This window comes from Ptychodera flava, chromosome 19 (assembly GCF_041260155.1).
Source record: "Ptychodera flava strain L36383 chromosome 19, AS_Pfla_20210202, whole genome shotgun sequence".
NCBI classification, from domain to species: Eukaryota; Metazoa; Hemichordata; class Enteropneusta; family Ptychoderidae; genus Ptychodera; species Ptychodera flava.
In genome coordinates, this window is record NC_091946.1 from 34,180,459 (window position 1) to 34,206,898 (window position 26,440).

The 26,440-nt window shown below is 37.8% G+C and overlaps 1 protein-coding gene across 1 annotated transcript in view; it reads right to left on the bottom strand.

Annotated features, from left to right (window-relative positions):
• LOC139119363 (cadherin-23-like) overlaps positions 1-26,440 on the bottom strand; it is a 95,878-nt gene that overhangs the window by 37,024 nt on the left and 32,414 nt on the right. Inside the window, exons 3-19 of the mRNA XM_070683151.1 lie at positions 18,851-19,101; positions 18,392-18,559; positions 17,830-17,917; positions 13,909-14,241; positions 13,075-13,245; positions 11,925-12,542; positions 10,939-11,130; positions 10,399-10,674; positions 9,215-9,490; positions 8,451-8,567; positions 7,943-8,064; positions 7,390-7,448; positions 6,742-6,890; positions 5,614-5,721; positions 1,668-2,491; positions 1,062-1,160; positions 96-209 (exon numbers count right to left, since the gene is read on the bottom strand). Of these exons, the coding sequence (XP_070539252.1) occupies positions 96-209; positions 1,062-1,160; positions 1,668-2,491; positions 5,614-5,721; positions 6,742-6,890; positions 7,390-7,448; positions 7,943-8,064; positions 8,451-8,567; positions 9,215-9,490; positions 10,399-10,674; positions 10,939-11,130; positions 11,925-12,542; positions 13,075-13,245; positions 13,909-14,241; positions 17,830-17,917; positions 18,392-18,559; positions 18,851-19,101 (3,965 nt within the window). The remainder of the gene's footprint in view (positions 1-95; positions 210-1,061; positions 1,161-1,667; positions 2,492-5,613; positions 5,722-6,741; positions 6,891-7,389; positions 7,449-7,942; positions 8,065-8,450; positions 8,568-9,214; positions 9,491-10,398; positions 10,675-10,938; positions 11,131-11,924; positions 12,543-13,074; positions 13,246-13,908; positions 14,242-17,829; positions 17,918-18,391; positions 18,560-18,850; positions 19,102-26,440) is intronic.

A 26,440-nucleotide genomic window follows, 5' to 3' on the forward strand; every position in this document is an offset into this window, starting at 1 on the left:
CGCCGAAAAGATGCAAATTTGGCCTCAACATGATTTTAGTTGTGAAAAAGGCTCTGTCACCCTACTACTTTTATGACCATGTGCGCAATACTTACTACAAACACAGTCTGGGCACTGGTGGCGTCTTCTCGAATCTCTGCGCTGTACGAGGTTTCTGGAAACTCAGGTGCGTTGTCGTTCACATCTTCCACACGAAGTTCAATATACACCTGCCAAGTGGAACCACATTGAAGCCTTGGTAATGTTACAGAAAATGTCAATCACAGTTTTGTGCGCATCTTGATTCACAAGCAGCATTTCTACAGAATGCATGATATATAGGTTACACCAGAGCAAGACTTGTCTCTACATTCAAACGCTTTTTTGGCAGGTATCGCAAGCTGGTAGATAAATACAATATCTCTCTTCGACAAATGATCACTGATGGCATCGGTGACATTGGGCCTTAGTTAGTGACCACTACCTATCTGACTTACAGATTGATATATGGCGGGTGCCACATGTGGGGCAGGATGCGCTTACTATTTTCGAAACACCTGACATCACTTCTTGGTCTTTTGGCCAGAGGTCCATATATCTTTCTTTCATGAATTTGACTTTGTTTGTACCTTCTATTTACTGTCTGTCCTGTGCTGTTTTGTGTCTATGTTTACAACTATTGTCTTACAAATTTTGACCTAGTGTTATTGGATTATGGATTGGTATGATTGCGATTATATGTCTGCATGTGGAACCACCTCGTCAAATGTAGAGTTCCTTATCCACCTTACTGCTCCCCATTCCCCCATTTTCCCTCTCGATGTCTTTCTCTAGAAATTGATACAATCACTTCATACTGCATCTTTAAAAATAGACACTCGTTCATTCATCCGACCATTTGCCCGTTTGACAGACAGACATTGATATAGACAGATATTGACAGAGGTAATTACATTTACAATAAAGACATTCCAGATAATTATCTTTCTTCAAGCAAATTAGATACAAGATGTAATACTACGCTTCATAAGAAAATCGTACTGCTATTTCTAAAAGAGGGCGTTTTCAGCTTTTGAACTCACCTCAGTGCTTGTCAGACAGTGGTTGTCGAGGGCAAACACGTAAAACCCATAATCGTCCCTCTCCTCTCTGTCAAGTGTCTGCGTCGTCCTAACCACTCCCTGAAAGGTGAAAGGAATGTTACAAATGAGAATTAACGAACTCACAAACGCGAGTGAAACATGAGTAAAGAAAAGTAGTTTTGTTTACGCAATATAAGCTTAGCGTATACTTGGTAAGGTTTTTCATACGATTGCTTTAAGAAAGCTTAAGGACAAGAGGTTACTTTTGCATTGTTGTAATAATTAAATGTAGTTATGTCATATCATATTACAGAATTGTCAATATCAGTTAATTTTGTGACGTCACCTCAAGATTATTACTGATAATGTATCAATTTATCAAGCATTCTCGCCCCAGATGTTTTCTACTTACCAAAACTATAAAATAATAGCAATATTGTAACCCCTACGGGCCCTTAATGGACTCAAGCAAGCTTTGCACTCCATAATGTAATCGGATTTGCCTCGTATATTATAGTTTTGCAAAAGTTCATAAAAGTGTATAAAACGGCGAAAGGTCTAAGGTACTGTATGCCTTGTAATAGCGTTGTAATGATCACTACTGACCGACGTTTCATTGACGGCGAAACTGAAGTTATTATAGTTATCGGCTTTAAATATTCTGTAGGTATATTCCACGTCATCGCTCTCAGGAAGTCTAACGTCGGCTACAAAGGATCCGACTGCTGCGTCTTCCGGCAGTGAAAGCCGTAACCTAGTGGTTTCATTGCTCGTTACAGTTGGTCTGACAAACAGTGGTACTACATCCAGGAATATTGTGCCACGCGTGCTCGTCGCCCCGTCACTCACTGCTATCGGTATGGCAACGTTCTCATTCTCGACCAGGTAGCCGTCTTCTTTCAACAATTTCCTGTTGAGGGTGCCTGTCAGAATTACTCGACCAGTTTTGCTTTCAACTGACACCAGGTTCGAGAAGTACTTCAGGGAGCTTTGGTCAGATGAGAGAGAATAATTCAGGTCGTCGTTTTGATCTGGATCTGCAGCCGTTAAAGTCGTTATCAGTGTCCCAACTGGAGAATATTCCATAACTTTGGGATAATAAGGCGTATTATGGAAAACAGGATTGTTGTCATTAATGTCCTCGACATGAATAGTGATATCAAGAACAGACCGGGACGCACGTCCTGTCAAAGTGATTCCAAGTTGGTAATTCTCGCGAGATTCTCTGTCGAAACTTCCAAGTGTTGTGTTCAATTGACCCGTCTTTGTGTCCAATTTGAAGAAGACACTGTCAGCGGTATTTTTCAGCCCGTATTCCAGAACAGATTCTGGATTTCTGACCAGAGATCGTATCTCCATAATTGGGTTTATCACTTTCTCTTCCTCCAAGAACCACATAGTCTGACTTCCTCTATCGAGTACAATATACTCTGTGTGGACAGCAAAGAAACTGTTAGTTCTTGTGTCAGCGGAAACAGCTAGTCTTTTAATGGAGCTGGCAAAGCGCTATATAACATTGCTCAATTTATGAATTATTAATTATGTTAATTTTCAACACTGAGGCAAAGTACAACATTCATTTGTTCTTTCTCGTTACATGCCGGAAAATGCCAAGAGAGTTTGACCGGTTAAGAAGGGCTTGACTACGCAGTTTCTGCGTAGTGAAGCTTCATTACGTATTCATGGTGACCCCTGGCCAGCTGTCAATAACTTTGGGGGCTTTTGTCTTTTGGCCTGCTTTGCATATGCGTCGTTGGACACGACCTGCCAATCACCCAGGTAGCAATTAAACTATTAATTGACTGTTTACCGACCCAATTAACACTATCCAGCAGTATCAGTCATATTTTAATCGCGTGGCCCGGGTGGGCACAACGTAGGAACGCGTGTATTTCTATGTGTACGTTTCACTTGTGGTGTTGTTTGTACCATCGTGTGTTTGAAGTCCTTGTTTCACCTACAGCATTACCTTCAAGGTGACAGGCTTACTATTAATGTTCAGTATCATTGCACCGAGTTCTACCCACGGTGAAAACCACCTGTTTTGCCTACTAATTACTGCCCGTCGCTGCCCGTCCTGATTGTAGCCTATCTATAGCTACAGTAATCACATAAATCATTTATCAGTTTTGATATATACTCCTTAATTGTAAGTTTGATCAAAATCGAGACCACATTCAAGGGCTATGCAACTGTCCATGTACGCACACACAGTGACAAGAAGGCGGCAAACACCTACTCACCAAGCACATCGAATCGGCGAAAAGAAGCATAAAAAAGCCAGGCTCATTGCCAAAACAAACGCGCCAAGTGCTAACAAAAACCCATACCAAGCGGCCCTTTTCAGGGCCACCAAATACTCCAAAAAGGGAACTACCATAAAATACGATAAAATGACATAGAACACACAAACACTTAAAAGAAATAACAAAAATCGTACACATAACAAACAACTGAAACACAAGATTAAATACAAAATAAACAATCACCATAACGTAACAGAAAACATGGCCGTGGAAATAAATCAGCTATTTCCAAAGAAAAGCCGACAACAACATGAAATTCAACAACAACCTATCATCGCTCAAACTATGAAACTCCGAAAAATAGTACTACGCAAAAGCCTTAAAATTAATTCGGACACCAACAATACCAAACAGAATAAAACCACCTCAGGATTTCAACAAATAAAGTCGTAAAATGTGACTACGCTACATTGTGAGACACAAACAATCGCAACAACACCAATTCAAAGAAAAGTCAAATTGAACTCCACGAACAACAAAAAAACCAAAAACTTGAAAGCTATCTGAAGCTTCTAAACTCGCACTTCTAGAGATACCCTTTCAAACAAGGAAACAAAACATGTCGCGTACCAAAAGAATCGCGATAAACCAGCTTGCAAACATTGGACAAATTTTGGGAAAATAACCCTTCGACAAGGGTCGGTTTTTCGTTATTGTCAACACAAACGATTACGTACTCGAATGCGAAAGGCAATTACGTAACACTCAGTATTATACACAACAAGCCAGAACAAACAGTAAACAAAGTAAATGAACTATTAATTAAAATGTACGAGAACAAGCACATCAACCAGGATACTTGTAAGTATCTTGATCCAATAAACATAAAATCCGTACCCCGCAGTGGTACTTATTGCCTAAAAATTCACAAACCTCCGCAAAAATCTAAAAGACACACCAGTCAAAACAAAATTTACCGAAGTAAAGAAATATAGAACAAACAAACCGAACCACCAAACGGACTCACAACGTGACCAAAATTAATATACTTGCCTCGCTAATCGGAAAGCAAGACCACTAAAATGCATTAAAATAATTTTCACAAACACAAACTAAGGAAAGAATCTACACTGCGACTGATGAGAAACCACACTCGGGTTTCGAAATGCAAGCGTCAAAGGGCGACTCTATCAACTTTTGTAACAACATAGGTCCGGCTGCGTCTCGCCATAAGCTTTCCCAACACAAACAAAACATTACCGTATACACTAATCCAAACTTCTCTACAAATATCCAAAGCGAAACAAACATTTCATTAACACAAACAATCGGATAAATGTAGGAACACATTTTCGAAACGAATCAAACACAAACTCGACACAAAAACATTTAGGATAGTTAGGTGGGGAGCCTGTTTCACATTTTTTATATCTCGCTATACTGTCTATGATTCTAAAAATAAAGTCATCTGCCACTTTTTCTGTATACGCGGTTTGGCAAAACTCATCTCTTCAATCGAAAGTCGGGCGATTTCATGGTTCTTTGGGGCACTTAAGTGTACGTCGAGCTTAAGGAATGTAGTTACATTCGCGATGTTTTATTCGAAAATTATTTATTCCTTCAAGGGCAAATGCACATAATTTATGCTGTTGGAAAAATGCACATAATTTATGCTGTTGGAAATACTGGCCGCTCATAAACAAGACAATAAACTCAATATATGTGCATCTTTACTTATATTGTCAAAGTACCACCGACACCCACAAAAAATCAAATGGTTCAGTCCAGGTATTTGCAACTCTGCCATCCGACTGGTCAACAGGAAATCAACCATAGGTGTCTTTTGGCACGCGTATACGCCAGTCACCTAGGCGACGGTAATCTGCACCACTTATCACCATCGGGAAGGTACTCCTCCCCATATACCACTGGTGATCCCACCCTCAAGGCACTGCGTCATTCGACCAAGCATTGTTATTGTAATTTCCTGCATAAAATTAACAGCGAGGTCAACCGGTCAAACTCTCTTGGCATTTTCTCTCATGGTTAGATTCATTTTTCCTCTATACTAGTAACTTTGAATCAAATATATGTCAAATAATCATGCACTGCTAGATTGAAAATGATATATATATATAATATATATATATATATATATATATATATAATATAGACTCAATAGTGTAGCCGATAGTCTGCATACCTTTTTACAAGAAATCTCATTCAATTTTCATCTATGTGAAAAAGGAAACTGCACAAATTGAGAAAAAAATGTTTACAAAGTCGTCTGATTTGCTTTTACCTACCATGTTCGCATCTCTTTCCGATGTAGTTATCTCGACAGTAACATACGTAATCGGCAGACCCAGAAACACAAATCCCATCATTCTGGCAGGGCTTACCATAACAGTAGTCTGAAATAAAATGACGTTATAGACTAGAAAACTATTCTGCTCATTTAAACATGTGAATAAAATGGATTTTTGGTATATATATATATATATATATATAATATATATATATAAAACTATTTCTATATATATAGATAGATAAAAGCCATATTTGCTCTTTCGTTTTGCTTTTTTACTACAGTGTGCCAGCTTGCTCCAGTTGAAACCAATTAGTGTAAACAGTTTAATTTCTAATTCTGAAAAAGGTTGTATATTGTGTATCACTTGGTTGCTTGTCAGATCGGCAAGGCTGATATTTCGATTTTGAAAGGGTGCCAGGAAGACGAGAGCCACAAAACTGTTTCATAAGTAAGCTTACCTGGCTTATCCACTACATCCTGGCCAGCAGGTACACACAAATGTGGTCTCGGGAATAATAGACACAGCATTATGTCACATTATAAAATCAAATTCTATATCCTAGATCCGGTTACGTTGCATTCAGAAATAAAGTAGCAATTGTTTTAATTAAGGTAGTACGCGCCTTGGAGACAGATATTCGCACTCTAAAAGTTTACAATTCTTTTCTGATCTACCACTTGTGGGGCGCATTTTACAAAGCTTTTGGAGTACGAAAGATTTTCATTCTCTTCGATTTTTGAAAATCGCAAATTTTATCATTCTCCATAGAGTTAACACGGGAATGGCGGCCATTTTTAATTGCAAATATCGGTAAATATTAGGTAATTTGTTTCTCTAGTACCAAACTTTGCACGGTGACCCCTGTCTTTATTCTTGATTCGGTAAGTCGAGTGTTGAAAGTTCAATTGAGGAAAGTTTGCGCAAAAATTCAAGTTTTTTACGTTCGAGGTGCATACTACCTTAATGTGTGCATCAGTCCGATCAATTTAGGCGGAATTTCTCTATTACTATGGTGCAAGAAATGACTCTGCTATGTACAACCACTGCACATTTGCATGTGCGAAATAGGGTCTCATATAAAATTAAACGTCACGAGTAATTGTGAGACATTATTCCCATTACCTTTCTGACGTGTCACATTTGATGTCATGTAATTCAAGATGCCGTTCATGCTCAGATGAGACGTCGCACTTTCAACAGCGCTCTCTATGGCAGATTCGGTGGCATTGTCATGCAACACGATATTCATTACCACAACAATTGATCCCGGCCTGAAATTATATATCGACGATTATTATTGTCAAGCCTCGTTCAGATCTGTCGAAATTACTCCTTGACCCGGACGTTTTTTCATTAAATTAAAAAACAAACAAACAAACAAACAAACAAACAAAAACATTTGATACAAAACTCTTACCCAGATCGATGTCATTTTGAATGACAAACTTACAAACTTGAAAGCATCCTCAAGCATTAAAATGTTAATTCCGTGTCCTTTATTTTGCGCAGAAATAATTCATCTACCACAATTATATCGCTTTCTTAACAACGAATTCTCACAGAAGGTACAGTGTTTCCGCATGTGTTTCCTCGACATCAACGATTACAAAACCAAACTCTGCTACAATCTATACAATAAACCTTGGACTGTATCAGCATCAGTAGCGCTAACTCTTATCTCAGTAGTGTCGGACAGTTTGCGAAAGTTATAACTCACGTCGACAAAGATTATTGAAATCAGGTCGTGGGCTGACAAACATTTATACTCACCGAAATTCTGTTATTTCAACTCTTTCGAAGTCACTATTGTTAGCATAAAGCTGACTTATCTGAAGGATAACAAAAGTATACATATGCAAGATTGACATTGACAGTTGAACACGTGAAGGGTATGTCATTACATTAATTGTAAAGTGCAGTGAAGTAAAGTGAATTTTATTTCACAATAAATATATAGACATAATATATGCATGTGCATGTTCGAAAGATCTTAGATCTAGTAAGGATTACGGAAATAGTTCTCGATGAACTAGTCGGGTCCGTATCGGGTGCATTCATAACAAATGCTGGGGATTCACTGATTTTGAAATAAAGGTGTCGCCACATAATGCCACATAATGCCACAGGGTCTCACTACGTGCCTTAGGTGTATATCGCCTCATAACGCCATAGTTGTTATACACGTTTGCTTGGCAATCGCCGTTATGTTCCCTAGCATTGTTCCCTGTAAAGGAACTAATTTCCAGACCATGTGGTATGAAGGAACAATCCAATAATTATTATCTGAGGGGGATATAAATCAATTCAATAAAAGCTACCTCACCTCTCCGATAATGTCTTTTTCTAGTTGTTTGAATTTTGGTGATGTCCGATCGGCCAGTTCTTCAGAGTATTCAGCATTCTCCAGTGTGAACGACATGGGAACTGAATTTTCTTGTTTGCCATCTAAGAAAATGGAATGAATCGATATATAGGCCACCTAGACCTCTGAGTAGTGATTTTATTTCAAGTTTTTGAGATAAGTGTTGATTTTTGGACTTTCTTTAAAAAATATCTCCTTTATAAAAGCCGCATTGATCAGTCACATCCAGACATAAACTTTACGTGCCGTCAATGTGAATATTAGTGAGTGGCTGACAGTAAGCTGTGTGATGAGGTAAACCTCCCTTGAGTAATTGGATAAAATATCATGATCAAAATTAAACACAATAATTTTATCATTTGTCTTCACAAAGTATTTTGAAAACCTCTCCATAGAAATGAATTCATCTACATTTTTAAAATTGCGTCAGATGTTTAAAGTTTCGGGAACATTCTCGTTTTGTACAAACCTGATTTCTGCCAACACTGCTCAGCATCTCCCGATGGACAGTTACAGAAATAGCCGGCAGAAGAACTGATGCAAGTGGTACTCCCTGGACACGGGTCGGATGCACAATAATCGAGAGCTGGAACCGAAAATGAACGCTATATTACTGGAGAGTTTCAGAGGTAGACAATTAGTTTATCTTTGTAAGTTAAGTTAAAGGTAAAGAAACGGTTCGGAAATTTCAATATGAAGCAAGCTAACAATAAACTCTGTCTGGTACGATATAGCAGCTTGAAGCGCCATGAAACACGACGACACATGCCAGTATCATATAGGACTGATTACCGCCAATTAGGTGTACTGTAAGATGTATGTTGTAACCAAAGTTAGAGTAAATTTTGTCTGTACTTATAATTGATGAAATGTATGAGATGACATGATATGGCATCGTATGGGTGAAACGACTTGAAAGCATGACATGACATGGTATTTATGATGAGGTACGATACCATATGATACAATATAAGATAATTTGATGTGATATGATATGTAGTGCCATATGATATGATATAAGTTAAATTGATGTAACGGTGATGTGATATGGTATGATTATGATATGATATGATATGATATGATATGATATGATATGATATGATATGATATGGTATGACATAATTAATACATAGTAAACAAATCTTTAGTGTCGTTGAGTGACACTTTTTATTATTTAGCGTAAAATACCATCAAGAATGCACATAAATCATTGACCCGCGCTACAAGCCCTACCTGTACTATTAACAACAGTTTTTGATCTAGAGCTTTCAAAGGTATTGCCACCGATGTTCACCACAGTTTTCACACTTATTTCGTAGAGTGTCTCCGGAACAAGCTGTTCTAATGTGACCTTTGGTGAGGTAGCATCGATCTCAACATAGTCACCACCAGTTTTCTTCTGAATTGAGACTCTGAAGAAATCATACTTGGACCAACCAACTTGAAACCACAATTGAATACTGTCTGAATCGAAGTCGATTACATCAATCCATAATGGCGGCTCGGGATCTGTCAGTTCAAAGATAATTCGGAGAGAGAGAGAGAGAGAGAGAGAGAGAGAGAGAGAGAGCTCTAGTACTGTGGAATACATATGATCAAGTCACTCAGTTTTCCTTTATCCATAGATTATTTAGAAGTTTGATAAATTATGTTTGTGTTGGAGGCAACATTTTGAGGTTAGCTCAGAGTGCTTTTTTCAGTAAGAAATATTTTACTTTTTTTTGATAAACAAAGATTGCATCTCTGAGTAATAATCTTCAAGGAAATGGCTGCTCTGATCATCCACCATGACATATCACTTACCAGGTCATCTTTTTTATTCGCGTCGAAACAAACAGAATTAATTCAGAGTTGTTCTCAATGCTTTGTTGCGAAATGACTGGGTATCTTGAAGGTGTTATCAGTGATACTTTTGTAAGCTCCTTCCTTGTTGCTTTGTAGTGAGAATTTCGCCTTATTTATAATATTGGAAAGTCTTCACTTAAGTGGCTTTCCTAGAATCTCTCTCTCTCTCTCTCTCTCTCTCTCTCTCTCTCTCTCTCTCTCTCTCTCTCACACACACACACACACACACACACACACACAAAACCAAAGCCATAGCCTTTCAAGGCCATGACAGAAACTTACTTTTTACTGACAAAAGAGCTCCGCCATCACATAAAACAACGAAACGGTTAAAAAGCTAAAGAGAGACTTCTGAACTGAAATTCAGAATGGCCATATCTCTCGGTTAAGTATCTCTGCAAAATTGTATCATCTATTATATCACGAAAATAGGACAGTGGAGTGCATAGATGATTCGACATGATTCAATACATGCGGTCGACCAGAAAATACTTTCAATACCGAAAAAGCTATCTTCGAGACGCAGTCTACATATATGTCCTGCATAGAGAATGTAATGTTCACTACCTTACCGGTAACAAACTGGACTTCGTTGCTTGTATTGCTTCCAATAACAGTGTTTCCAGTAACAGATACCATGTATTGCGTACCAGGCCTCAAATCCATTAATATCACGGTCGAGTGGGAGGATAAAGAGTACAACATTTGGGTTTCTCCGTCGGCAGTGTATCTGACCTGGTAGTCTAGAATTTCCACTTGACGGCCATTTTGAAACTGATCTTGCCATGCAATGGTTGCACTTCTCGAGGTGGAGTTTACAATTCGCAGATTTATAGAATACGCAAAATCTAAAGTGAAAAAATTTAAACACAGCTACATAGAATTTGTCAATTGTTCGATAAATAAGGGATCTATTTGCTTCCGACGGGTGGTGCATTGTTAAATACTCCCTCGTACAGAGACATTTCTGATATAGGAAAATAAAAGATGAACAGGCAAGGCTTTTGTTGCTGTCAAACAAATGGAATATGACAACAACGCTTTTAATACCAAGCCATTGCAGCCATAGCCTGCACAGTATATCGAACCTACATAATGTTAATAGTACATACCAGGTATGTGCGTAGTGTCTGTCGTCACTGATTCACTGGTTGTCACTCGCTCAGGCAGTCTAGTAGTTTGTTCTGTGGAAAGCCGTAGACGACTGCTTCCAGGTTGGTCATATACTGCTGTCGTAGCATCATATCGACCAGGTGTGGTGTACACATATCTTTCATCGCGAGTAGAAACGCTATCCGTGCTTGCTGGAATGACAAGTGTTGAGTTTCCGAGAGAATATTCCATGCCATCAAGGCAAAACATTTCAAAATATGTTTGCATGCGCAAAGATTAACAAGTTTAGGAGGATTTTACGATGTGTAAGTTTATAGTTTATGGAAAATCTTCAACTAACATGAAACGTTAAAAATATGATGAGGTAATTGTCTCTGGCTAAAATTAAAAGAAAATCATTCATGCTTGTTTGATTATAGGTTGAATTTCATTTTTAAAAGAAAATGTCAGATACTATTAATAAATCGTTGTAATCAATTAGACCAAATGTACATTCATTTCCGTTTCATAGAAATCACGAATACATACACACATATGTAAACTGCATATGTATGTATGTATGTATGTATGTATGTATGTATGTATGTATGTATGTATGTATGTATGTATGTATGTATGTATGTATGTATGTATGTATGTATGTATGTATGTATGTATGTATGTATGTATGTATGTATGTGTGTATGTATGAATGTTAGAGTCCTAAAGATATAATACCGTGTACATTTCATGAAAAAACAACTTATTTTCATCGAAGGAATTTCGGTCACAACTCTATGCATGGCGTAAAAATATGCTATTAAAATGGTACTTATAGAAATGTTTTGAAACAGGTTTTTCAGTCTAGATTATAACAATTTTGTTGAACGCAAGGCACATCGCGTTCAATATATTTGCTGTGACTGTAGTTGACAAATATGCCAATTTTCACGCATTATTCGGTCGATGAGTGAGAATGTCCTGCGATAGCGAGTAAAATACTAACCAATTAAATTTTTGGTTGTGCCTACTATTGGTGACGTCATCACTCTCATTGATTGTTTAGTAGACTCTTCAACAGGCTGGGTCGTTGTTTCGTGTAAAGCTTCAGTATTTCTCGTCTCAGATGGAGTTGGACTTCTCACTACGTTTTGATCTTGGGTAGAAACTATCATCGGTGCAGTTGGCGTTCCGTTTGAATCATGGGTAGTCTCTGGCATGGGTTGCGTCATTACTCGAATAGGATCATTGGTGGTCATATCTATTGGTTGAGTTGACGTTGCAATTGAATCATGGGAAGTCCCTGCCTCTGGCGGATTTGACGTCCACATGAAATCGGGGGTAGTCCCTAACATTGGTCGAGCTGATGTTCCAATTGGATCATGGGTAGTCCCTAACATTGGTCGAGCTGATGTTCCAATTTGATCATGGGTAGTTTCTACCATTGGTTGAGCTGATGTTCCAAATTGATCATGGGTCGATCCAACCATTGGTCGTGCTGATGTTCCAAATGGATCATGGGTAGTTCTTATCATTGGTCGTGCTGATGTTCCCATTGGATAATGGGTAGTTCCTACCATTGGTTTAGCTGATGTTCCAAATTGATCATGGGTAGATCCTACCACTGAATCAATAAAAGAGTATTCACATTACGGAAATATGATTATACTAGAGAAGACGGACTCTCGTGATCCAAGGATCTATAGGAACTGATACCCTTATGTTGAAAAAGATTTCATATTGTTTTAAATAAATTTATGAAACTGATGAAATACTTATATCTGCATTGTGATCTCAATTTGAATATTGAAACATTTAAAAGCCTTTGGTTTTATGATTGTAGCCAATAGCGTTCTTGTTTTTATGAAAGCGCCTATATACATGTAGTATGATATGATCGGTGAATTTTCACAACAAATGTGCAACAAACGCCCAAATATACGAATGGCTGAAATATCTTGAAGGTATCCTGTACCAGTATATATATATATATATATATATATATATATATATATATATATATATATATATATATATATATATATATATATATTCTTTCGCGTAATTCGTTAGCCATGGGGGGAGTAAGATATTAGACAACTCATTTCACATTATCATTTCAAATCGTGAATTTGTTATTTATTTTAAAAACTTACCAGAGCAAATCGGTATATGTGCACTCCAGGTGCCATCGTTACAGGATATTGAACTTGAACCCTCTATTTCGTATCCGCTGCTACAAACGAAAGTCACATCCGAGCCGTGAGAAAAGTCTGGTGAACCAGTCTGTCGACCATTGGTAGGAGTACCAGGGTCCACACAGCCCTCTGAAATGGGCATTTGATGTGATGTTATGCGTAACATATATATGTAGAGGTAAAATGTTAATATTGCTCCTTTGCGACTTTATTACAAAATGTTCATGAATTTATTTCCAAACTAATTTAATGGCATCTTTGCTTGTAAAAACATGTTTATCGACTCTTCTTTGCATTGCACTTGTAAAAGTTACATGTATGAGTTTAATTCTGATGTACAAAGAATATCTTGGAGTGAGACCATAACATGGCTATGAACATTCAATGCCTACTCAGCCAAATAACATGAACGCTGTGATAAACTGACCATGAGTATGCTTTCTTTTTGTGCGAGTTTCATTAACCATATATTATTTTGAGTAATTTTGCTATTGTGTAAAAAATCTGTTTCTGACTGGGTCTGAATACTGGTATAGACTGGTTGGCGGAGCTCTAGAACTGAAACTAACACAAAGAAGATATTTTGACATCACATTCCCTTTAGTGCAGTTAAGAGTACCAAAGGTCATCGAAATCGTCTGTTCAAAGTAAAGGGAGCACCATTTTATCATCGTTCAATGAAATTTGGTGGCGTTACTTCAAATTAAACCGCGCGATATCTCCCGAGAGCAAGCAAAAAGTCAAATCTCGAGTTTGTGCATCTGAAAAATAAATCGTTAGAATAAAAGTTACCTAAACACTGCAAAGTGATATCGTAAAGATGAGTGCATCGCGAATCAACGACACCGTACCCATCATGGCTGCAGTCTACCAGAGCTGCCTCGGTACCGTTGCACTGGACATTATCTAGCAGAATTGGCGTCGTGTCTGGGGCGGGATAGATCGATCGAGTCCACTCGGCGCTCTGATACCCAAGCTGTCGACACACGACTTTCCCTTCTTTTTCCAAGTTCCAGCTGGTTCCAAAACTGCATATTGACCCCCACTGGCCCTGTAGGAAAATCTCTACTCGTCCTTCTTTCTGGGAACCAGAGACCGGATTGACCAAACGTAAACTGCCTTCGTCTTTTTTTTTTAGAGAGAGAGAGAGAGAGAGAGAGAGAGAGAGAGAGAGAGAGAGAGAGAGAGAAATTAATTCTTCCGGGTTGAATATAGTAACTAAAAATTTTACCGTATTCCTCCGATTCTAAAACCCCGCCCGTTTATAACACCCCCAGGTTTATTTTATCGATTCGTAATTGGCCATTAGTTCGTTTATAACACCCCCAGAGGGTACACCCAAATTCTGACTTGAACAATAGAGCCATTGTCATGTAATGAGACAAGGATATCCTAGACACCTACGTTGCTTATCAAAGTCACAAATAAGTGCCAAAGTGAAGTATCAAACCTCAAAACAAGCACACTATTGTTGGCGTTTGGAACGTGTCAATCGGGAACGGTTCTATTGTTCCTGGCGATAAAATCCCACTTGGATTTCGCTACGTAAATGAACATTAAAAGAGTTGGATTTTTGAGCGTCTCGATCTAGTACAATGCCGTCTTTTCGTCACTGTCCTTTTGTTACCGTCAAAATAAGCAGATTTTTTAACATCTTGATCAAGTACGAATCGAATATTTCGATGCCATTTGGCTACCATAACATGAACATTACGATAGTCGGGTTTTTGAACATGTCGATCAAGTACGATTTGCTCATTTCACGTGTTGAAAAAATCGTTCCTTTCCACGGGTATCGCGAATGCGCTCGACGGACTCGAATTGAAGACAAAATGATTTCCGAGGAGATTCCTGTACTCGATGACGACTTATCAAATGAAGCCGTGGGACTCGTGTTTGATTACGAGGGGGAATATGACGATATAGACTTCGATGGGTTTGACTTCGATGAAGAGGACAATTGTATCGACAAACGCGACATCCGAAGTTTCTTCCGCGCATGAACTGAAAATTCTTTGAATTTCTTCAAAGTTCGTTAATGTTTTATCAATTTTGTACATAGTTTTTTCTCATGTAATAAAGGTATTTATTGTTTGAACGGCATTTCTTGTTTGTGTGTGTCCTTTTCCTGAGCTAGTCCCGGCAATGAGTAGGCGATAGTGTACAGATTTTCAAGATTATGCATGCTTTCGAAGCCTTGCGAGGGGAAAATACCCAACTTCATAAACGGCCCTATACACTTACAGTTAGAACAAAACCGTGCATATTCGTACCATATTCCGAACAGTTGATCATAGATGACTGAATTCCACATCAAGAGACATTTCGTTCATCCATACAAGTAATAAAAAAAAAATTCAAAGATTTATTGCAAAAAATTCAATTCATCGAATTGTAAGCAAATTGGCGTAGCAATCTTTCGTCTCGGCCAGCCGATGCTTCAACACTTTATCAGTTCGAGCCCAAAGGTACGAGTGTAGTGATACATAGCGGCCGCCGCGTTGTATGCATAGAATAAAGGGAAGTTGGGCAACGAAATGGCCGTTATACGCACCCATCACCGAGTTCGGAGGCCGATTTCCTTCACAATAAGCCTCAATTATTCACTAAACCAGCATCGATGGCCTCCAATACATCTTAGAATTCATACCTACTAGCGTCTTTGCGTCAAAAACGATCTTCTGTCTGTAATAAAGGAAAATGAGGGCAACTCCACACATCGGCTCTACTAAGATAGTTTAATATGGTGAATAAAAGCACCATTGCATTTATTTTGTGTGGAATACATGGCGAGACACCGGTGAATCGACAGTGCTTTGACCCTAGTCATGTGATCTGGGTCCCGTTAAACCGGTTTGTTGATTGAATGATTCTTCTTAACGGTGTTTCGGAACCAAAAATGGGATTCCTTCATCACTCACTCTTTTGTTTTGTATTCCTTCCGCTTGGTTGTGAGATAAAGTCATCTTTGTCCTCGAAGAGGAGAAGCCAGATTCGTTATTGAGAGAGTTAGCCACTATTGACTGACTCTATAGTGAGCGATCCGGTGTGTGGTGTCATATTATAATTGACATGACCAAGCATCGACCGGAGTTTCTGGACGCTTATAAGGATTTTTGTTTTAGGGTATATTTTGAGCGTTGGTAGTGCTCGTTATGTCAACAGTAAATGTTGTACTAATCTGAAAACGATTAGAAAAAATCCCCTTAGCATGGAGACGAAATAGTTTTTGCTCAGGAACTTTTCTTCAACAACGGAAACATCAAAAGAGGGTGTATCGATGAGGAACAATAATTTGCATGTAAAATGGATTATTTGTGCTGTGTTTTAAACGTTATGTAACGATAAGCACGGTCTCTTTTGATTTCGCTCTCCAAGATATGACGTCTGCACTTTGTCTGTACCGATTTCAGCCATTCCAACAAACTCGTTTGAAACTCGGTAACAAGTTGTGAACTGAATTTGCTCACGTGTTTTACAACAGGTACATTAATAGTACTACGCTTCACAGAACAATAAGATATATGTTATATCACTATATGTAGCAGGTTTTATCAACTTCGCACAGTACTCTCAGAGTTAAATCACTAATTACAAAACTTTATTTGATATGCAAATGAGCTGTTAATTAACTTGACACTGCTAAATGCTTCATGGGAAAATTAGATATCCATAAGATCAACATATGTAGCACGTTTCATTAAATTTAATGCTGTAATTTTAGAGTAATATCACTAATTACAAAGTTCATTGAATATGCAAATGAGCCCTAAATTAACTTGACACTGTTCAATATTTCATAGCATAATTAAATATTTATTAGATCAATATCTATTGCACGTTTCACCAAATTTGGTGCCGTAATTTAGAGCTATATACCTAATTACAAAGTTTATTAAATATGCAAATGAACCCTTAATTAACTTCACATAACTAAATGCTTTACAACAGTTAGATATCTATCGGATCAGTATATGCAGCAGTTTTCATCATATTTGATGCAGTTATTCAGGAGTAATAAGACTAATTATAAAAATTCATGAAATATGTAAATGAGCTATTTATTAACTTGACAGTACTGCTCAATGCTTCTCAGTACAATTGGATATTTATCAGATCAACATCTGTAGCAAGTTCCACCAAATTTAATGCTGTAATTTTGGAGTAATATCACTAATTACAAAGTTCATTAAATATGCAAATGAACCCTTAATTAATTCCACACAACTAAATGCTTTACACCACAATTAGATATTTGTCGGATCAGTATCTGCAGCAGATTTCATCACAATTTTGGAGTTATATGACTAATTAAAAAAACTTCGTAAAATATGCAAATGACCTATTTGTTAACCTGACACTGCAAAATGCTTCTCAGTACAAGTAGATATTTATCAGAACAATATCTGTACCCGATTTCACAGACTTTGGTGCTGTAATTTCAGAGTTATATACCTAATTACAAAGTTCATTAAATATGCAAATAAACCCCTTAATCAACTTCACACTACTAAATGCTTTACACCACAGTTAGATATCAGTCGGATCAGTATCCACTTGATTCACAGTGTCGTTTGTTCCGGTTATCAGAATGATGGATGACTCTAATTTAATGTCTGTTGTCGCTTTGCTTATTTAGAAACACTAATTTCTGTTTCCGCTGAAAAGTTTGCAAAGTACACTATTCATTGAAAGTTTAAAATTTACTCGTACCTCCTCTAATGCAACCATCGAGAAAGGAAATGTCGTCAATTGCAATATCACTTTTGTATCCATCACCTGTCACTCCTTGAACTATGACCTGAAGAGAGAGAGAGAGAGAGAGAGAGAGAGAGAGAGAGAGAGAGAGAGAGAGAGAGAGAGAGAGAGAGAGAGAGAGAGAGATCAGTACGGTCAAAGGTAAAAACCTGTAGTCATATACTATTGCATCAAATAAATTTCTTTCTCCTTTTACGCATGTAACTCTATATTTGTTATTTATTTATTTATTCATTATTTATGTATCAGTAATGATTGACGTCATATTTAAATGACGCCCTCTTTATGCAAAGGGTCAATTGTCGTTACCATATAGATATATTTACCTACTCGCATAACATGCTTGTGACTTCCCTATGAAAAAGGGAAAGGTAGGTACAACGAGAAGTAATAATTTTGTGCAAGCCATTGATAGTTCTTTCACATTTTCCTCATCGTGTTTTGTTGTCATTCATTGCATGTTAAGATTATACCCATAGCCGGGGAATACAACGTGAGTTAAAGTATACAGTAATACCTGAAATGGTCTCGTTACATTATAGAATGACACGCTGCCTCGATTCCAAGAATTCCCTTGATTTCCGGTCTTATACCACACACTGTTTTCATTTGTCTCACCTTCGTACCTAAAGAGTATTTGCAGGTTGCCGATATCGGTTCCATACATGTGATAGTAGAATACCATCTATTGATAGAAAACATTGTTAAAGCATATCGAGATATCGAGAGTTCGACCATTTTGTTATCCGGAGATTTACTTTTGTAGCATATTTACTTTAAAAACGGAACTTTCTTTTTGCAGCCAAAAACCAGTGTGGCGCTCTTTATAAAATGTGAAATTTTTTTTATCGACAAATGGGAAAGTGGTGTATAGCTTGAAACAATCGACATCAACAAGCGATAGGGCTATTGTCTCGAGACTATTGCATAGTAAGACAACTGACTACAAATCAACAATGGAATTGAGACCACTTACAGTGCAGGGATCACTTAATGATGGGTTAATGGGAGAGCTGACTAGTCTTGCCGTCTTTTCATAGTTACTCGAAGCCTCGATGTATAGGTACTGCCCACTTCCACCACTTCCCTGTGTATGGTCAGAACTAGGTCCAGTGCTGCCGCTTGGCGTGTTGCCAGACTGCAACGTCCAGTCAAAGTAGTCATCGTCAAGTTGCTGCCACTGGCACAGGGAATGGTCAAAGTCACATGGGGTGGGGTATTCATACGCTATGGGAAAAGGGAAACACACCTGAATGCATTTCAGAACTGTTTAAAAATGAAAACCTGTCTCTTATAGGGCTATATATAAACGAGAAGTCACGTCGTCGAAGTTCATTTGGTAACTTTAGCATTCAGTGTTTCAAAAATACAAGGACTATTTTAATTTGATCTTCTTATATGCTTATATGCTTGGTCTTTGTATACATTCATGGGATTTGTGTATGTTCATTCTTGAGGTTTCCTTTCTCCTTCAGGAAGAAATAAACCCGTAGCCTAGACGGATAGTTTTGGTAAACTGCCGAAACGCGAAAAAGCTACACATTACTGCTAATCTGTTTGTTTGACCGAAATACTTCAGGATACTACCTGTGTAAACACCTACAGGACGTTAGATGACCAACAACATGTAAATGATTAATATCTCTATTGACTTTGGTCCAATCGGCGTGAGGTTCAATTAACCAGTTCCCAGCGATAACAGTGTGTTGCGATAACTCCCGTTTGCGAGGCGCTATATTTACACAATGTTGGTGCCACGGGCACCCAGCCCCTAAAAACTGCCAATAATTGACTTTAGCACATAGTGCAAGTATCAGAGTGTCATTGGCAACATCCGTTTTGGACCACTGTGAATGGAGTGGTTTTGCACATGATTTTAAAAATCGGCCGTGCTTTCCGTTTTTCTGTCCTCGCCTACACTGTCCTCTCCTTTTACAGCTACCAACAAAACCAAACGTACTTAAACAAAATTTCAATTCAGCATATTTTGAGGGATGCACACGTGTCACCATCATCATCCTCGATCCAAGGGGGGATGGGGTCATGGCAAGGCGGCCGGAAACGATTGCCTCTCCAGAAAACACAAAGGTGGATCTCCAAACGCATATGTAGATCCCTAGATCTAGTCTTGTGAACGAGTCTGTACACAAGAGCCTGGACATTTTAACCCATCAGATTTTATTTTACAGAACTTAAAATCTTGGGTATGTCTATTTTCGATAGAACTACTGCTTGCGGGTTCAAAAGTAGTGATGTGATGGGTGAGTAGTTTCTACTGGCACTTAGGGAGCGTTCAATTATTATGCCCGGGGGTGGGCCGGCAAAATCTTCCTGCGCATCAGTCACAATAAGTGAACCCCCCTACCCGTTGCACCAAAAATTGATGACCCCCTCTTAAGATGACAAAAATTTCATGACCCCCCCACCAATTGCTTGAGTAAAGCTGCACACACAGACACATCTGGAGGGGGGGGGGCGATATAATCCAAAAAAAATTCTCTTTTTTTTCTCTCCAAATGACCCCTCTTACAAACTCACAAGGTGTCAATGTTCAAATTTTCCTTTCTGACTTGCTATTATTTTGAAATTACCCCTCAAAGGGATCGGGCAGAAATTACAGGTGGATCGAAATATTTTTGCGCAAGCGTGTGTGTTCAAAATTTTGATATCTGGATTAAATTGATAATCAGCTGTTGATAATGTTGATTAACTATGCATGGTAGTCTATGAGAAAATTATGTAATACTTTTTCAGTTCAAAACTAGCAAAATCGATGCATTATGGACATTTGATAATTGAAATAAATGTACTTATTGGAATAGGGTTGTTACAACTAGTAAGTGTACAAAATATTTGACTTTGGAATTTCACCAAAAATGTTAATCAACTATACATGGGAGTCTATGATAAAACTGTGAATGATTTTTTTTCAATGAAAAACTTGTCATACTTGTGCATAAACAGACGTTGGGTATTAAACATAATTGTACTTGATTAGAATATGATGGTTAAAGGTGTACCTTACGTGTACAAGAAATCTGATTTTGGAATTTCACTGAAAATGTTCATCCACTGTACATTGGAGTCTAAGAAGAAACTATGAATAATTTTTCCCTATACAAAACAAGCCAACACTGTGTATTTATAGACGTTTGATAATTCATTTACTTAGACTAGGATGGCTAAAAGTTGATATGTGTGCAAGAAATTGGATTTTGGAATTTCACCGAAATGTTGATTCACTATACATTGGAGTCTATGAGAAAACAATGAATATATTTTTTACAATGCTAAACTAACTTAATCTGTGCTTTTATAGGTGTTTGAGAATTGATACAAATGTACTTGATTCGAATAGAGTATTTGAAAGTTCAGATGTGGATAACAATTGTGATATTGGCATTTCACCTAAAAGTATAATTTCACTTTTCATGGTATTAGTAGTCTACAGGAACTGTTAAATAATTTCCCTGACAAAGCTTGCTATATTTCTAATATGTAAGTAGTAGGAATTGTTCACTGCCCCAGTGAGCTCCATTTACAGTAAGACAAGCCTCAGAGTTGCCAAGGCAAGATGTTTATGTGACAGATAATGATACTTTTGTTCAGATTTACAGTAAATGACTTCAGAGAATGAAATCATGCAGCAAATCATTTTTGTTTCCCAGAATATTTCTGAACACGGAAACTGCTTTTTGACGGGACGGATACTTATGAAAAGTAAGTGACCCCCGTCCCTTCTGTTTGAAAAATACATGGCCCCCACCTTTGCAGTTTTCAAATTTAATGTGACCCCCTGGATTTTGCCGGCCCAACCCCTGCTTTAATAACTGAATGCTCCCTTACTTGCCGCATGAGAGTGTATTTTACTTTCGCCTTCCATATGTGGCGATCTGTGCGACTGCTGATCCTTTCAGTTGTATCAATATGAAGTTGATTCAAAATTACTTGCAGAGTTTTGGACCCCTACCCACAAACCACCACTGTAACATTAATTGTTCGCTTCCCGTAAGACACGTATAGAGCTTGTGTGAACACACGTGATCTGAAATGTCACATTGTCTGTGTGTCCTTTGTTTGTGTTTGACTGCCACTAAAACGGAATCATGTGATCCAAATTCAGAGAAAAACATTTTAGTCTGTTTAGTTTGGCATAGACTGCCAGTTACTAGTTTTTTTCAATGGATGTGACCCCTACGGAATTGTTAATTGTTTTTCGAATTATCTCTACATCAAAAGTGACCGATTAGATTGAAATTCAAAAATATGTGGTTGATGGTTGAATATATGGTTGATGGCTGGTGCATAGGAAGAGTAATTTTACATGATCTATTTTTAAGCTAACCATCCATACGTGATCCATATGTATGTCAGCAGCGTCCGTTTCAGTGTTCCAGAGAAATAGCCTACGTAGCTAGACATCACAAAGCGTCCATTATAAAGACCAACCTTTGCTAAGAGGTCATATCCTCATTGTAGTCACTTATTCTATTTTTGCTATTCACAACGTTCTAAAGAGTGTCTGCCTCATTTCCCTAGTCAGCCTGAGTGGCTGATCAACAGGCTAGTAGCTATAACTTTTGATGGTTTTTAGTCCCCGAGGACACTGTCCGGGAGGGGGGACTTATAGGTTTGGTCATGTCCGTCCGTGCATCCGTCCTTTCACGCAGATATCTCAGAGATGCCTGGAGTGATTTCATTCAAACTTGTAGCTGTGGGTCCATAGCTGTGACGGGATTCATGCCTTTTACGGGCTGGTTTTGACTTTTACGATTTTAACCCCGCCACCACAGCTATGGGATATTCCATAGACTAGCGTCCATGTTCCGCCGCAAGCACCCTTTGCGAAAGTTTGTTCGACGATATTTCGAACAATTTTCCATCCAAATTACAAATTGCCAACACTCATCGACAGCTTGGTTATTAGGGACTCACCAGACCAGAAATCCGCTCAAAATTCACTGAAATATCGCTTTTTTCTAAGTTTGCGCGACATGACCACACGGAGACCGCCATTTTGCTAGCGTAAAACTGTTGGTCGAGGATCCCTGCAGTACGTCACTACAGTGACGTAGCTGTGACCTCTCAACTTCTGAACACAAACTGAGAGATTCATCGTATGCTATCGATGACCGTCGTTCGTCTTATGGACATTCCCAGTCTCACAAAACTGAAACCAAACTTTTACTTGGGGGAAAAAGTTCAGTCCTAGGATATATGATTATTCGTGGCGCGCCGCGCGGATGCTGGCTGTAAGTTAGTTTGTGTTCAGAAGTTGAGAGGTCACAGCTACGTCACTGTAGTGACGTACTGCAGGGATCCTCGACCAACAGTTTTACGCTAGCAAAATGGCGGTCTCCGTGTAGTCATGTCGCGCAAACTTAGAAAAAAGGCGATATTTCAGTGAATTTTGAGCGGATTTCTGGTCTGGTGAGTCCCTAATAACCAAGCTGTCGATGAGCGTTGGCAATTTGTAATTTGGATGGAAAATTGTTCGAAATATCGTCGAACAAACTTGCGCAAAGGGTGCTTGCGGCGGAACATTGACGCTAGTCTATGGAATATCCCATAGCTGTGGTGGCGGGGTTAAAATCGTAAAAGTCAAAACCAGCCCGTAAAAGGCATGAATCCCGTCTGAAAACACCACAGCTATGGACCCACAGCTATCAAACTTGGTACAAGGATTACTTCATATGTCATACATATGCACATTGATTTGTTTTGTGATACGATCCAATATGGCCGCTGTGCGGCCATTTTGTTACGATTTTTTCATGTATGGGGCCATAACTCAGGCACATCTCAACCGATTTCATTCAAAGTTGGCGCAAGGACATTGACCTTTATCATACATATGGACGTCAATTTGTTTCACGATATGATCCAATATGGCCACATGGCGGCCATTTTGTTGCAATTTTTTCATGTACAGAGCCATAAATCAGGCTCGTTTCAACTGATTTTTTTTTCAAAATTAGTACAAGGACATTGACCTTAGTATGTCATGCATATCCTCATTGATTTGTTTTGTGATACGACCCAATATGGCCGCATGGCGGCCATTTTGTTACGAATTTTTCATGTATGGAGCCATAACTCAGGCACATCTCAACCGATTGTATTCAAAGTTGGTACAAGGACATTGACCTATATCATACATATGCACGTCAATTTTGTCACGATATGACCCAATATTGCCACATGGCGGCCATTTTGTTACAATTTTTCCATGTCCTTATCCATAACTCAGACATGTATCATCGGATTTTATTCAAAGTTGGTACAAGGACATTGACCTATGTCATAAATATGCATGTCAATTGGTTTCATAATTCGATGCAATATGGCGGCCTTGAGGCCATTTTGACATGATTTTTTCATGTCCTGAGCCATAATTTGGATATGTATCAACTGATTTTTTTTAAAAGTTGGTACAAGGACATTGACCTATGTCATAAATATGCATGTCTATCAAATTTCATGAAACTTGGTACAGATGTTAAGCTCACATTGCTTTAACAGTGAAAAAGACATTTATCAGTGTCAAGTTAATTAATTTGTAATTGCATATGTAATGAACTTTCCTAATTAGAGTGATATATCCACAAATACTGCCTTAAATTTGATGAAACTTGGTATGTACAGGTTTTGATCTCATAGTGTTGTAATTACAAATCAGTGACACTTAGTGGTATCATTTATATATATAAATTAATTGCTAGTTTGTATTTACATAATAGATTTTTGTTTTTAGGATGAATGTCCAAAGTACTGCATCAAACTTTATGAAATATTGTACCGGTGATAATCTGTCAGTGTTAGGATAGGATGCAAAAGTGTTTGGCAGCATCCTGTCGATTAAGTACTAATCGATTCATTTCAATGACCTTTTGTAATTAGTATGGCGTCTTACATTGGTTTTATGTTTTCACCACCATGAAACTCATTTGTGGCCATTAAGCCCCATCTGTATCGCAGTATTTTTAATCACCTAATTAATGAAGAGGACTCTTTCCTCTCAGAGGACTTCAGTACCCATTAACAAGTAGGGACTGTGTCATTGTCAATGACTTGTTTTTCTACTGTTTTTAATATAAATTACAAGTTCTTGTTTTATTCCCTGAAGCATGATATTGAAACATTAATTATCTTGTCAACACAGTGCCTATACGTGAAAATGCACTGTTATTGATTACATTTGAATTCTAGTCCGCACCAACATACATGTGCCAACAATAACGATGCAATCTAAATGTGTACTGGCTGAGTTGACAAGCTCAACACAGTGTGCCTCAACTTGCTTTAGGGAGTAGAGTAGAACAGAACGAAAAACAGTTCCCACTTTACGAAAAGTTGAGGTGAAATGAGTTTTTTTCTTAAAAATCATGGAATCAATTTTGTTCTTTTCAAACTTTCAAAGAAAAGTGCTTGAAAATCCTATTACAAATTAATGTGGTTTCATTTTTCTATTTTTCTATGAAAAAAGAGAGTCCACCTTGATACAAATATGGCCATGTAACATTTTCTGATGAAAAATGAGACCCGAGAAATTACTGCACATGAAATTCATTTTTTTCCAAGCAAAAGTCCACAAAACACATATGTGATTAGCAGTACTTGCCTTATATGATAAAAAATTTCAATTTCAGAGTAAGGTGATTCAGTTTGTCAACCATTGTTGAAAAATTGCAACAATTATACTCTGTTCAAAATCTCAACTATAGTTGACAATGCTTCAAAGTCAACTGATCTGATTAAACACTACTCATTGTACTCAGTTCCAAATCTGAACAATTGTTGACGATACTTCACATGGTGAACTGGTCTGCTCTAATGCCAATGGCCATACTCAGTTATGACTGTTTAGACATTTCCTTAATTGAATCACCATGACTAGAGGACAATATGTGTAAATATAGAATGTGTGCAAAGATAAAGGTGATAGTGAAATTCTTTCTGGAAAAAAATGAAAGTGAAAGGCATTAATTACATTCAATTACAATTCATAACCATTTATTGACATATATAAGAATTTACATTTCAATGAGTACATGTAGTAGTAATTTACATTACAAAAAATATTCACATATACAATTTACATTATGTTTAGAGAGCATCTGATTTGAAAGAAAAGTCAATGTTTGTGTTACATTAGGTACAAATATATTCAAACAAAATATATCTTAAAATTACAGTTATAATTTGCCATACTTACTGTATACACTAGACTACCGATTGAATGCTTTTCTACACTGAACCATTAGGCTGCATTGACAAACAGCTCTGGAGGGGGGGGGGATTCCCAAATAAGTTCTCAGATTTTTTCAAATACCCCCTAACAAATTTTAAATTAAAATTACAATGTGTTCAAGCCCCTCCCCTCCCTTCTGACTTGCTATAATTTTTAGTCACTCCCAAAGGAAGGCAAAATGTGGCCAATATAAGCTTTGTCTGAAAATATCAAATCATAATGCATGTGAGGCTATTGGGCAAATTATTACAATTTGTTCCCATAAAAACAAGCTATATCTTTACATTTATATTGTGTGATAATTCATTTAAATGT